Source organism: Triticum urartu, chromosome 5A (genome assembly GCF_056163025.1).
Source record: "Triticum urartu cultivar PI428250 chromosome 5A, HENAU_Tu73, whole genome shotgun sequence".
Taxonomy (NCBI): domain Eukaryota; kingdom Viridiplantae; phylum Streptophyta; class Magnoliopsida; order Poales; family Poaceae; genus Triticum; species Triticum urartu.
In genome coordinates this window covers 52,675,223-52,689,743 of record NC_141877.1, presented here as the reverse complement: position 1 = coordinate 52,689,743, position 14,521 = coordinate 52,675,223, and the positions used below count along the sequence as shown (strand labels likewise).

The 14,521-nt window shown below is 41.5% G+C and overlaps 1 protein-coding gene and 1 long non-coding RNA gene across 2 annotated transcripts; both read left to right on the top strand.

The window, feature by feature from the left end:
* The first annotated feature begins 3,166 nt into the window (after positions 1 to 3,166).
* Positions 3,167 to 6,205, top strand: LOC125511564 (uncharacterized). The gene is made up of 2 exons (XM_048676972.2): positions 3,167 to 3,562; positions 5,926 to 6,205. The coding sequence occupies exons 1-2, from the start codon at positions 3,249 to 3,251 to the stop codon at positions 5,933 to 5,935; spliced, it is 324 nt and encodes a 107-aa protein (XP_048532929.1). The 5' UTR covers positions 3,167 to 3,248; the 3' UTR covers positions 5,936 to 6,205.
* Positions 6,206 to 7,083: 878 nt separating this feature from the next.
* On the top strand, positions 7,084 to 8,435 carry LOC147967971 (uncharacterized). Its single transcript, XR_015603949.1, has 3 exons — positions 7,084 to 7,237; positions 7,342 to 7,485; positions 7,819 to 8,435. It is a non-coding gene; the product is annotated as an uncharacterized LOC147967971 (long non-coding RNA).
* The last annotated feature ends 6,086 nt before the right edge of the window (positions 8,436 to 14,521 follow it).

Here is a 14,521-nt window from a genome sequence, read left to right as displayed (position 1 = left end):
AGGGGAAGACCCGGGAATTTCGGAGGAGAGCACATATTTATAGGGAGAGGGAGTTAGGAGAGTCCAAATGAGGTGCGGTTTTCGGCCACGCGATCGTGATCGAACGACCGAGATGATGGAGCAGATTTAGGTGGGTTTTGGGCCACTTTGGAAGGGTGTTGGGCTACAACACACACGAGGCCTTCTCGGTCCCTCGGTTAACCGTTGGAGCATCAAACGAAGTCCAAATGGTACGAAACTTGACAGACGGTCTACCGGTAGTAAACCAAGGCCGCTTGGCAAGTCTCGGTCCAATCCGGAAATGTTTAATCCCCACACACGAAAGAAAGGTAGAAATGAGCATCGGAGGAGAACGGAGCGCCGGATTGCAAAACGGACAACGGGGAAAATGCTCGAATGCATAAGATGAACAAGTATGCAGATGAAATGCACATGATGACATGATATGCAATGCATGACACGCAAGCAATGACAAGGCAACAACAGCGAATAACTGAAGGACACGTGGCACATCGGTCTCGGGGCGTTACACCCCTGGCTTGTAATATATAGCTTGAATTATTTTAATTTGTGTCTACAGTTGTGTTGTGATATCTTCCCGTGAGTCCCTGATGTTGATCGTACACATTTGCGTGTATGATTAGTGTATGATTGAATCAGGGGCGTCACAAAATATGTGGAGGGGGGCACCGCACACGGCTAAGAATCAACTTGTGTGTCTATGGGGTGCCCCCTCCCCCGTATATAAAGGAGGGGGGGAGGGGGCCAGTCGGCCTCATGGTGCGCCCCCTAGGGGGATTCCTACTCCTACTAGGAGTAGGTTTCCCCCCTTTCCTAGTCCAACTAGAAGGGGGGAGGAAGGGGAAGAAGGGAAGAAGGAAAGGGGGGCAGCCCCCCCCCCTCCCCAATTCAGATTGGGCTTGGGCGGGCCCTCATCTTGGCCGCCTCCTCTCTCTTCCACTAAAGCCTATGTAGGCACATTAAGTCCCCGGGGGGGTTCCGGTAACCCCCGGTACTCCGGTATATGCCCGAACTCATCTGAAACCATTTCGGTGTCCAAACATAACCTTCCAATATATCAATCTTCATGTCTCGACCATTTCGAGACTCCTCGTCATGTCCGTGATCACATCCGGGACTCTGAACTACCTTCGGTACATCAAAACACATAAACTCATAATATCGATCGTCATCGAACGTTAAGCATGCGGACCCTACGGGTTTGAGAACTATGTAGACATGACCGAGACTCATCGCCGGTCAATAACCAATAGCGGAACCTGGATGCTCATATTGGTTCCTACATATTCTACGAAGATGTTTATCGGTAAAACCGCATAACAACATACGTTGTTCCCTTTGTCATCGGTATGTTACTTGCCCGAGATTCGATCGTCGGTATCATCATACCTAGTTTAATCTCGTTACCGGCAAGTATCTTTACTCGTTCCGTAATGCAACATTCCGCAACTAACTCATTAGTCGCATTGCTTGCAAGGCCTATAGTGATGTGCATTACCGAGAGGTCCCAGAGATACCTCTCCGACAACCGGAGTGACGAATCCTAACCTCGATCTATGCCAACTCAAAAAACACCATTGGAGATACCTGTAGAGCATCTTTATAATCACCCAGTTACGTTGTGACGTTTGATAGCACACTAAGTGTTCCTCCGGTATTCGGGAGTTGCATAATCTCATAGTCATAGGAACATGTATAAGTCATGAAGAAAGCAATAGCAATAAACTAAACGATCATAGCGCTAAACTAACGGATGGGTCAAGTCAATCACATCATTCTCTAATGAAGTGATCCCGTTCATCAAATAACAACTCATGTCTATGGCTAGGAAACTTAACCATCTTTGATTAACGAGTTAGTCAAGTAGAGGCATACTAGTGACACTCTGTTTGTCTATGTATTCACACATGTACTAAGTTTCCGGTTAATACAATTCTAGCATAAATAATAAACATTTATCATGATATAAGAAAATATAAATAACAACTTTATTATTGCCTCTAGGGCATATTTCCTTCAAATTTAACAATTAATAATATGGCATTTTAAATACTACCTCCATCCTGGTTTATAAGTCCCCTTTGTATTTTGTGTCAGATTTTGACTAGAGATTTAACAAACAAAGTATTAATGCATGCTACTAAAAATTATATCGTTGGATTAGTATTTGAACATGGTTTCCAATTATATTATTTTTCATGACATGCATTAATATTTTGTTAGTTAAATTTAAGTTCTAACTTTGGCACAGAATACAAAGGGGACTAATATACCAGGACAGATGTAGTAATTAATAACATGTCATTTTTTATTAATAACATGGCATTTACTAATTATTAACAAGACATTTTTTAAATAGCAGGATGACAGTTTTATTATTAAGAGTATGGCATCTTAATAATTAATAACAGGTCATTTTTATCAATAATGGGATGGCAGTTTTAAACATGGAATTTTAATAATTAATAACATTTTGTTCTTATTAATAATATGCCATTTTAATAATTAATAACATGTCATTTTTATTTATAAGAGGATGTCCGTTTTTATTATTAAGAGCATATTATTTTTAATAATTAATAACATAACATTTTTATTAATAAAAGGATAGCATTTTTTATTAATAGCATGACATTTTTATTAATAATAGGATGGCAATTTTATTTAAAACCATGACATTTGTATTGGTTATGCCATGGTAGTTTATCATAGGTAGCATGGCCGAATTTATTTTCTACGCACCATTCATATTTTTGCCATGCTATGTTAATTTGTTTTTCACATACTATGGCCATTTATTTTATTAACATAACAAGGTGGATTCCTTTTTTTTGTTTCACACTTATTGTTGTGTCATTTTTCCCAAAAGTTGTCATGTTTTCTCGAGAGAACAACTTTCCCCAATTTTTCATGATCCCAAATGGCCTTCTTTTTTTATATGTCATGCCATTTTCCTGGTGTGTTTTTATACCATTAAAGTGAGCTCCAAAATAACGGGGCTTAAGGCCTTTTTATACATGAAAATGGGCTTTTTTTTTGTCCAATTTGAAATCCTTCTCTCCTTTTGTGTTTGTAGACATGTAAAGGGACCCCTCAAAAAAAATGTAGACATGTAAAGGGGGAGGGGTTTGCTGGCCGAGATCCGAGAGCGAGACGTCCCGAATCTCGACGCAACGGCACCCCCGGCAGGCACTCATTCAGGAGCGAGCGAGCGAGCGAGCGAAGCGATGCAGGCACTAGCACGAGAGGCGCGGGGGATCTGGCCGGCGGCGGCCGCGGCCGCGGGGAGGGGGAGCCGCGGGCAGGTGCAGCCGTCCCGGGGGATCGTGGTGCAGGTGAGGGACGGCAACCTGGAGCGCGCGCTCCAGGTGATGGAGCGGAAGATGCGGTCCAGCGGCATCGAGCGGCTCATCAAGCGCCGGACGGAGCACCACGTCAAGAACTCCGAGAAGCGCGTGCTCGCGCGCAAGGCTCTCATGGCGCGCGTCCGCTCCCAGGAGCTCGGCAAGAATCTCCGCGATATCCTCATCAAGAAGATCAGGTCAGTGCCACCGCCAGGCTACCACTGCTCTCCAAGTGCTCGACGAAATGTTGGTTGCGGCTTTAGCTGTAGGGCCGTGTGAAATTAGGCGCGTTTTGCCAACAAGGATGTGGGTTAGGTTTTGCGTAGCAGATGTTTGATGAAATGCTCGAGTTGAGATTAGTTACAGGATCATGACAGCATCGGTAGGGGTGGCAAATATGTGCTTACTAGTACTTTAGTACTGTGGGCCGTTGAACATGAAGCAGATTTTACTAATTGGTAGGGTGAATTAGGTTGGCCTCGGATTAGAGATCCACAGACAGTCGCACTGGCAATCCTATCACTGATGTTCTTTAAATGTGATGCGTATTAGGAAGGAATAGATAAAATTGCAAGCCTATGGTCCACAAACTTATAATAATCTAGTAAAGGGAATGACAGTTTGGTCACTTTAACGATCTACAAAAGATCGTTTAAACCCTTGAATGTTGGCTTAATTTATCAGTTCACCATTACTTGATCTGAAAATAGCTCCATACATGTTGTGTTAGTTGGCAAAGTTATTCCACGGGAAGTCCACTTTCTGTCCGTTTGCATCAGTGTCGAGCATATGGCATAACCCTATGATATTTAACTGAAATAGTTAGATTAACTCTATACAAGTCATCTGGTCATGAGGTGTAATGCAAATGTAGAATGTGATCCGCGCTCCGTTCTAAATTATTTGAAGTTCTATTTTGCCCTGAGTCAAACTTCTTTAAGTTTGACAAGTTTGACTAGGTCTATTCATAAATATATCAACATCTACAACACCAAATTAGTTTTGTTAGATTCATCATAAAATATTTTTTTGTACTATATATGTTGTATATATTATCACATTTTCCTATAGACATGGTCAAATGTAGAGAAGACTGACTTAGGGCAAAAATCAAGTGTCAAGTATGCACTTCTGAACTGGTGTGAATTGCCCCATTTCCTGATGACATGGGCATACTGAATCTCATAGTGACAACATGTACTTACGAGTTGTATGAGACATGTATAAGCCAAATTCTGCTGGGCTGCCATTTCTCATTTACTATCATTTAAAAAAAATACATGCTAAACAAAGTAAAGCTAATATCCTGGTAAAAATGAAAAATACAATCTAATTGTGTCCTATATTGTCACTGAGGAGGTTAATTTAAGTTGATGAGGAGTGTTAGAAAGTACTTATTAGAACCAATTCCTGCAATTAATTTCACTAATTGAAAAGACCAGCTGAACTAGTGAGTGCCAACTTTCTGCTTAGCTGCAGCCTGATCACTACCTTTGTTTGATGCGACAACATTGCTTCGTGATCAAGCAGTTGGGTCATGGATGGTACAATTTGAATTGCTACTCCCAGGATTGCCTTGAGGTAGTAAATCATTTAGTGGATATAGCTAGTGTGGCATATATTTAGATGAACCAAATCAGTGGAGAATTGCAAATGGAAACAGTAAATATTCAAATCTAGGTCATACTGATAGTAATACAGCGAATAGGTATGATACAATAACATTATCTGTTCGCTTACGATTGGGTCATTGCATAGTTTGTGGAGTACCCGCATCTGTATTCACATTATTGTGGTTATTGAATATTTATATCTGATGCATCATCATGGAAAATTTTATGACACATGTTACTGCACTGATCACATGTTTGAGATAATCAGATAATGCAGGCAAATAATTCATTTACAGACTCATTGATGACAATATGACCACACAAGTGCAATCATTGTACTCCAATGTTGTATATATATGCAGTTAGGTTCATACTAGTCCATATTGGGGCACCGTGCTGTAGCTCCCTATCTAAGTAACTTAGTATTGCTTCCAGATACATGCTACTGCATTGGATTGGGCATGATGAGTAATGGGCAAACTGCTAGCATTTACTGATATGGAAAGTTGATTATGCTGAGCAGACTAAATCTTACAAGGCATACCATTTATGTGATTATCACACCACATCAGAGTGAGAAATCATTTTATTTAATCGATTTATCTGTCTGTATAGAAGGAAAGAAAAAAAAAGAAATAGAATTCCATTTTAGTAGGAGGTACTTAAGGTATACTGTTTTTGTGATATTGTTTGCACGTCACGCAACAAGTGCTTGAAGGTGAAAACGTTCGCATGGTGGAAGTCAATTATGTAGGTTTATAATGTAGTTTAATATGTTCTCTAAAGTACATAGTCATGGGGCCTAATTCAATACTAGTATATATTTACATTTTGTCAAAAAAAACATTGTGGCATTATGCTCCGTGAAAACCTTCAGGCGTTGTTAACTATTGTTGTATGAATCACATTTTTCTATGTGTTTATTGAAGAGCGTTCGCTTTGTGCAGGGGTCAGTAAGGGCATCTCTCAACGGGCAGCATTTCAGCAACATTCGACGGTACTACAGCAGGGTTACAATGCTATTTCTTAATGGGTGGATCATGTTTAACATGTAATCAATCTTCATGGTGGAATTTAGCAATTGAACTGATTATTTGTTTTTTCCAACAATGGATCTGTTTAGAGCTGCTTTGATAAATACCCACATGTGTGCTAGGAATCTTTTCATTTCTTGGATCACACACAAATCTGCGATAAATTATTGAGGAATTTTTATGGTACTCCTTAGTAATGTGTCTGGTGTCTCTGTGCTATGAGGGCATGTGCTCTGTGCATAATAATTCAGACCGTGTATATGGCCTGATGGAACACATACACGTACGTAGCAGATTATACACTTCCTTTTCATCTATAACTCTCACAAATCACCGCCTTGGTTGCGAGTTTGCAACAGATGATGGCGCATTAAGCTCCTCGCCATAGGAGGTATATGCGGCAAAGCTGGCTAAAATGGACAAAAGTAGTGAACAATAGTACACTAATCATTTTGTTCTATGATTTGAATCATTTTTTTTCAAATGGCATAAAAGGCTTATTGCACCTGACCATCAATTTTGATTGCATTTGACATGTTTAGGGTATAAAAACGTTGAACCTGTCACAGATGGCTAGTTGTAAAGTAAGAATACAAGATCTCAAGTGGCAAATGAGCAATTCTGGAGTTTATACATAAGTTGGTCTTTGTTGCATACAGCAAGCATGTTAAAGTAAACATGCATATGATCGAAATATATACCATCTCTTGTAAGCACTGTTCAAAAAATCTTCTGATTTAGCAATTTATCATTAGATTTATCGTTACTCCTAGGGGAGTAAATTGCGAAAAACCACCACAATTGCGTCGCTTGGTGCGAAAAACCACCGTTTTCATAAAAGTTTGCAGAAACCACCGTTTTTCAGTAATTTTGTTGCACAGAGCACTAACTGGTCGCTTGACCGCGTTTTGACAGAAAACCTGACGTCCCGGGCCCAGCCATCAGGCCACGTGGCAAGGGGCAGACGGCGCGCGCATGACGCCCGTTAGCGGCGCTCCGTTGACCTGGTTCGACCGGACCAGCTCAAGCACGCGCCACCATTCCCCATCCTCTCCCTCGTGACCTAGTTCCTCTTCCCCCCCCCCCCCCCCCCCCCGCCGCCGCCGCCGTTGCCAGCTGAAATCAGTCGTCGGCGGCGACCGCAGCCATGGTGTCGTGGAATGACGGCGAGACGAGCTCAGATTCGGTGTCGCAGCTGGCACATGAGGTCGATGAGGAACCATATGTGAGTATCCCCACTGCTCTCTGGCTAGGGTTAGGGTTTGCGATTTTCGATTTTCAGATGAGAGATTGCATTTGTTTTGATTTTCTCCACTTTGCTCTACTTAGCGCCCAGCAACAATAGAGGACAGGGATTGGTCAGGCATTGATGCCACTGGAAAGCACCTTTGCAAGCATGGGAATGCTCCTGAGAGGCTTGTTGTGTTCGATGGGCTGAACACTGGCCGTAGATTTTATGGTTGCGCCAAGAAGGTCAGTAGCAAATAAGATTTAGATCTAAATATAGCTCTGTTACTTTATTTTGTTGGAATTCTTAGACATGGCTCTGTTTTTTAGATTAGAATTAATTGATTTAGATATAGGTAATGTAATGGCTCTGTTTTAGGAATGATGTAGATACTAACTTTACAGAACTGAGAGATGTTGTTTTATTGTATTGAAATATGTATAAATGATTTACATATAGGTAATGCAATTCAATGCTGTGCTTTTTGTATTAAAGTAACCCAAAAAATTATGCACTTGTTTATAATTCACTTATCTGTTTATTGTATTGTTAACTAAAAGGAAAAAAATTGGTTGCAGGAGGGTAACAATTGTGGTGTTGTGGAATAGGTGGACAATGAATGGCCTTATGCATTAAAGAATTCATTGACAAAACTCTGGGATCTGTATAAGGAAGCCAAGGCAGGCAGAATTAGAGATAATTTAGCTAATGAGGAGAAGATCTCCAAGTTAGAAGCATAAATTAAGATGGTACAGGAAAAGTACAACCAGCACATTCAGCTTACCAAGGACTTTTGTGAATCTGTTCAGAAGTCTGTGCACAAGGAGAATTATAGGAAAATAATGATGGATGTGGATGAGGAGAAGATACCTCTAGATGCAGCTGACAAGATGATCAACTTAGAGAAAGAGAACTTTGATTTGAAAAAGAAGGTTGAAGTGGCTGAAAAAGAAGGTTGAGCCTATCTTGTCGTGTCATATTGTCGAACCCAAATATAGGGTTGAGCCTATCTTGTCGTGTTGTGTTGTCGAACCCAAACATAGGGTTGAGCCTATCTTGTCGTGTTGTGTTGTCGAGCCCAAACATAGGGTTGGTGCCTATTTTGTCGTGTCGTGTTGTCGAACCCAAATATAGGGTTGAGCCTATCTTGTCATGTTGTGTTGTCGACGGCACCCAAATATAGGTTGATGCCTACCTTCTCTTGTCGTGTTGTCGATGACACCCCAAACATAGGGTTGATGCCTATTTTGTCGTGTCGTGATGTCGACGGCACCCAAACATAGGGTTGATGCCTATTTTGTCGTGTCATGATGTCGAAGGCACCCAAATATAGGGTTGATGCCTGTTTTGTCGTGTCGTGATGTCGACGGCACCCAAGGGGAAATATCTAGTGCTACGGTCCTTGGCATGATACGCTGCTCCAGGGACGCATGGTACGTCAGATCTGAAATAAAGGGGCAGGATCAAGTCACTAATGCATTTACACCTTTCCCCTAGAAAGTAAAATGTCTTCGCAAAAATTGCCTTAGACAGTTCTGTTGGTTGGTTCTCCTGGACCTAAGCACAGTACATTGATCTCCATCCGAGCTTGCACTTTTAAATCCAGAAAAAAGAATTAAGACAACGAAACTGAAACTTCCATAGATAATCAGATCATTTACATGCTAAACACTAGCACCAGACACCAGTACTAGATCCAGCTGAATTACATGGCCACCAAGGCTAGTCAGATTCAGCTACTACAAGATGAGCTACAGTCTGAGCGCAGTTACAGAATTAGAACCAAAACTGACCATGACAATGCCCAGTACTAGAACGAACCACTAAGTTGGTCGTGGCTTATCAGCAGACTAACAACTAACTAAACTTGAGAGCCGCGAGCCATGGAGTTTGCGCCATGTACACATCCATTGGTGGGCGCACATGAACACCTACATGATAAAATAAAGAATTAGAACCTAAAAAAGCCTTTCGAGAACAACCCGATCTTCTTCACTCTAAACTATTTAAAATAATTGAACCAATTCATTTGTGTACTTATATTGAGAGGTCTCCTGGTGTCCAAATGATGGGCACACACACATGAGTAACCAGGTTTAAGAACTCACCACACCAACCCTGTTTTAAGGATTCGGTACTAACATGTTCCTGTTACCTAGAAATTGATAGAATTAACCGTAGGTTTTATCAACAAATAACCAAACTTCTACAGGTTTTCTGTAATGAGAGGCATATAAGGAGAGTAACAAACCTTAGGTGATTCAGGTCAAGTTAGCCCAAAGTAAGTTTTCCATTTCAGTGATTTCCACTTGCTGTGAAATAATCATCCCACTTGGTAGGCTTCCTCTTCCTCTTCTGTCCATGTGAAGGACCAGCAGCAGCCTGACTTGCAGCAGCTCTTGGAGGAGCATAAGGTGCCCTACCAGCAGCTCTTGTAGTGGGTGTTGATCTGCTTGTCCTGGCAGCACTTGATGATTGTCTTTTGTTCTTGGGTGTGGGAGCTGCTTGCCTTGTGTTCCTAGTAGAAGTACTTGTAGATCTTGTGGGCTTTGGAGCAACTAGAGGCTTTGGAGCAGCTGGAGGCTTAGTAGAAGTATAAGCAGTTGCTTGGTTCTTCCTATTGGGCTGGAAAGAGAGAAGAATGTTAGTATAAATTAGAGATCTGCAATGCAAAATGAAATGAAGGAAGAGGTTGTGTACCTCATGTTTGTTCTTTCTCATTAGAAGTGATGGCTTGAGTGCATGTCCACAGTTGGTGTACCTATGACCCTCTTTACCACAATTGCTGCATGATATTGTGCCAACTCTAGATGTATCTTTGGGCTTGGGCACCTCAAACAGACCCTTTCTTCTCTTGGTCTGCTTTCTTCCCTTCTTCTTCTTGAAAACTGGGGGGTCAATGTCTCTGGTAGGTGTCTTGGTCCAAAGATCAGGCCCAGGAACTAGGAATATAATAGAATTGTATGTTGCCATGTACATTTCTTTCTTGAAAAATGCAGAGACAAAATCCTCTGGATGTTGCTTTGATTTATATATGGCAGACACAGCATGGTGGCAGGGGATTGCTGTCATGTCCCATCTTCTGCACCCACAAGTCATTTGTGCCAAATTTACAGCATAAGTATTTTCCCCACTCTGAACCTGATAAAGATCTGGACCAGCCATTTGTGCCTTGCAGTTCCTAGCCCACTTCTTTGACTCCTCCAACTTCTCTGAGTATGTTGGAGTTATCTCCCACCTAGCATTTTGGCCCCCTATTCTTTTCTCACTGTACTTAACCATCAACTTGGTCCTAATACCCTCACACATTGTCTGGATTGGTTTCCCCCTTACATCCAAGATCATCTTATTGTATACTTCACTTAAATTGTTGACAACCAGGTCTGTCTTACAATTAGTGTCCATTGCCCATCTAGCCCATGTTTTCTCCTCTATCTTACTTAGCCACTCCCAAGCCTCTTGGCTCTCTTCTCTCAAGTTCTCCATGTTAACATCAAACCCATGTCTTGTATAAGAATATGCAGCACCATCTATATACTTTTTAAGTTCCTCCCCTCTAAACCCAGCACTTTGAAAATTAGCATATATGTGTCTTAAACAGTATCTCTGAGGACAATTTGGAAAGACTGCATCTATGGCATTTAGAAGTCCCTGCTCACATGCAAATGCATAGTAAATACTTAACAAACATGTACATAAGAGAGTAGCAAACATGCAAACATTTACATAGACAACAAGCATGAACAATAAAGGAGAGAAGCAGTTTTAATTAGAGCTCTAGAACTAACCTTCTGCCTATCAGAGATAATTGTATAGTATCCAAACTGCCCTTTTTCTCCACCAATAGCTATTTTCAATTGTGTGAGGAACCAACTCCAGCTAGGTGTGTCCTCTACTTCAACCACTCCAAAAGCAATAGGATAGATATTGTTATTACCATCCCTTGCAGTGGCAGCTAGAATTTGTTGTCCTGTGCTCAGCTTTACAAAGCACCCATCCAAACCTGAAATAATACACAATTTTAGGACTACAAAGATGATTAAATGTGCAATGTAAATAATTTGAAATTTGAAAACAATGAACATACCTATGAATGGCCTGCATCCTTTCAAAAAACCTTCAATTGATGCTCCAAGACACATGAACAACCTATGAAATCTGGGATTGGTACTTGGGTGCTCTCTCACAACTCTAGTAGTAACTATACATCTAGATCCAGGGTTTGTGTCAAGCACTGTCTGAAGGTAGTCCCTGATTCTTGTGTACTGCCTTTCCTGATCACCCAGGACCACTGCCAAAGCTAGTTTTCTTGCCCTGTATGCCTTGTTCTTGCCTACCTCCACACCAAACTTTTCCTTGGTGTTCTCTATCACAGTATCAACACATGTGCTAGGATCTGTCCTTAAGCTGCTCTCAATTGACTTTGCCACATACTTAATGGGCACTTTGCAGTTCTCACCAAGTACAGGACATGTGTGTTGCAGTTGGAGTTTCTTTATGCAGAAGGTTTTCTCTTTTCCAACTTGTGAGGCAGTCATATGAAAGTTGCAACCCTCTTGACTGCAGTCAACTATTATCCTGTCCTTGCAATTCCTATGATAGTGGAAATTCCTCCTCTGAGTTACATGCAAGTTCACTAGAGCCCTTTTGAACTGATACACATCCTCAAAACACATCTGCCAACAAATTTGATCTTCAGGTTGTTGCAGTTCCTCATTATACCACTTCCTCACAGCTCTCTTCTTAGCTCTTGATCTCTTGCCAGTATTTGGGACATATCTTATCTCCTCCTCATCTGATAATTCACACTTAACATCTTCCATGTTCTCATCAGAGGAGGGCACATAATCTGGTACTATTGTTGCTGCAGAACTACTGTGAGATCTGTCAGTTGGCCCTCTTCTAACTGGTAATTTTTGTGGTGGAGCTTGTTGTACTAAAACCTCATCCTCATCTGAACTATCCTCCTCACAGAAAAGATCTTCTGGATCTGTATCACCTTCCATGTGGTATTTAGGATCTTTTTTCTTCCTCTTTAGCTCACAAATCTTTTGCTTCAGTTCTGGATCATCAAGTTCTTCTCCTTCTGAACTATCATCAAATTGTTCTCCTTCTGAACTATCATCTACATTATCATTTACAATGACAATCTCCTTCTCTTTCTCTTTCTGCAAATTGGAACTCTGCTGAGTTATCAGATACTCTGCTTGAGAGTCATCTGGCTGCATTGGGGTACACTCATGTGCATTAGCTTCAGAACTGCCTTGTGATTGAAACAACACACCATCATCATTTATCTCATAAACAATTGGATTACCAATCTCCGAAATGGGCACTTGATCTTCACATACAGCCCCTTTGTTAAGGTCTTTTAATGCAAACAAGTCAGGTTTGCTGGCACTGATCACAGTTATGTTCACTACTTTTTTCTCTGCATACAAATCAAGCATCTCCTCCACATTGTCATCTGACATAATCAGGTCCATCCCTGCATGCCCAGCACCTACCAACTTTGGATAGTACATTGAATAACTTCCATCATAACCTTGTTCCTCTTTGATAGCTACCAAATGACTGAATGTTATGTCAGACTCCCCTATCTGCCTCTCATAATTGTCTTCTCCAATGAAATTAAACCTGACATCCCAAATTTCATCATCCAAGCTACAAAAGCAAAAGAAAATAACAATGGTTAGGACTACAACCTTTTCCAGTTATAATTTACATCACACATGTACAAATTCTTCAGTTGTACAACCATGTACAACACAATTTTTTTTACATCATCTCAGAAGTATTTAAATGCCTAAAACCTATACAGAGCATATAACAGAATTATTTACAACATTCAGAAGTATTTAAATTACTACAAACCTACTCAGAGCATATAAAATAATTATTTACAGGAATTTAGAACTAGGATTTTGCACAACCAAACAATTGCTACATCTTTGACAACAATAATTACATCTAACACATTCAACAGCAGTACTAAGTAAACAAGCTAGCTAACCCTAATTCTACATTTCACAGAGGTGGCAGATGCATAGAGGTAGGAGAAGGAAATCTTACTCGACACCGCCAAGACCAGAGGTATAATGGTGGCTTTGGCTAGGGTTGGCCTTCCACACTTAGCCAATGCCGCCGCCGACCTGGCTCCCACGTCGTACGACGCCGACGACTGGCTAGATGCGGCAGGAACTTCACCGCCGCCGCCCGTCATCTTCACCGCGTTGTCGCCCTCCGGCCTCAGGTGCTCCTTCTCTCCTTCGTCCTCTCCTTCGCCGTAGCCGCCGCCGCCGCAGCGTGTCGCCATGGAGGGCGCGAGAGAGAACTAGGTCACGAGGGAGAGGATGGGGAATGGTGGTGCGGGCTTGAGCTGGTCCGGTCGAACCAGGTCAACGGAGCGCCGCTAACGGGCGTCATGCGCGCGCCGTCTGCCCCTTGCCACGTGGCCTGACGGCTGGGCCCGGGACGTTAGGTTTTCTGTCAAAACGCGGTCAAGCGACCAGTTAGTGCTCTGTGCAACAAAATTACTGAAAAACGGTGGTTTCTGCAAACTTTTATGAAAACGGTGGTTTTTCGCACCAAGCGACGCAATTGTGATGGTTTTTTGCAATTTACTCCTCCTAGGGTGACCGATAAGATTATGCCTTATCTTGACTGTTTATCGTTTGGTCAGATTTATCGCTCTCACAAGCCATTTATCGAGAATCTACTGATAAATTGAGCCTATTTCTAGCACTATTTTTTGCAAAAAACTATGTTTATTTGTGTTTTGGGACCTTATTAAGCAATATGTACAATTGTCCTATTTTGTTTGTCATTATATCAGGATTCAGAGGCTACAAATGAAGGTAATACTTCTGTCCAATATATGTTGGGAACCTGGGATTTGCAAAAAATGACCGATTAGTAGTCGGTCGATAAAATCAATTAATCGACAAATTTTTGATTAATCTCTAATTCTAGGATGACCGAGACGCTAACAATAAGCGATATTCTCAACATTGCTTGTAAGCATAGAAAATATTTAGCACACCATTTGTTTAGCACATCATTTGCTTTATAGGGGCACCTTTTTTTTTTCCTGGAGAGCTCGTCAATAGTGTGCACATTTGTGCCCCTAACTCGAACCACCACTCAGATTTATTTACCCCTAATTTAGAAGCATACTCAAGTTTACCCCTCTGCCATTAGACGACTTTATAAAAATATCCTTCCGTGCTGTTACGGTTCGGTCAAAGGCCTTTAACCGTCTACCGGGTGTTTTCTGGACAT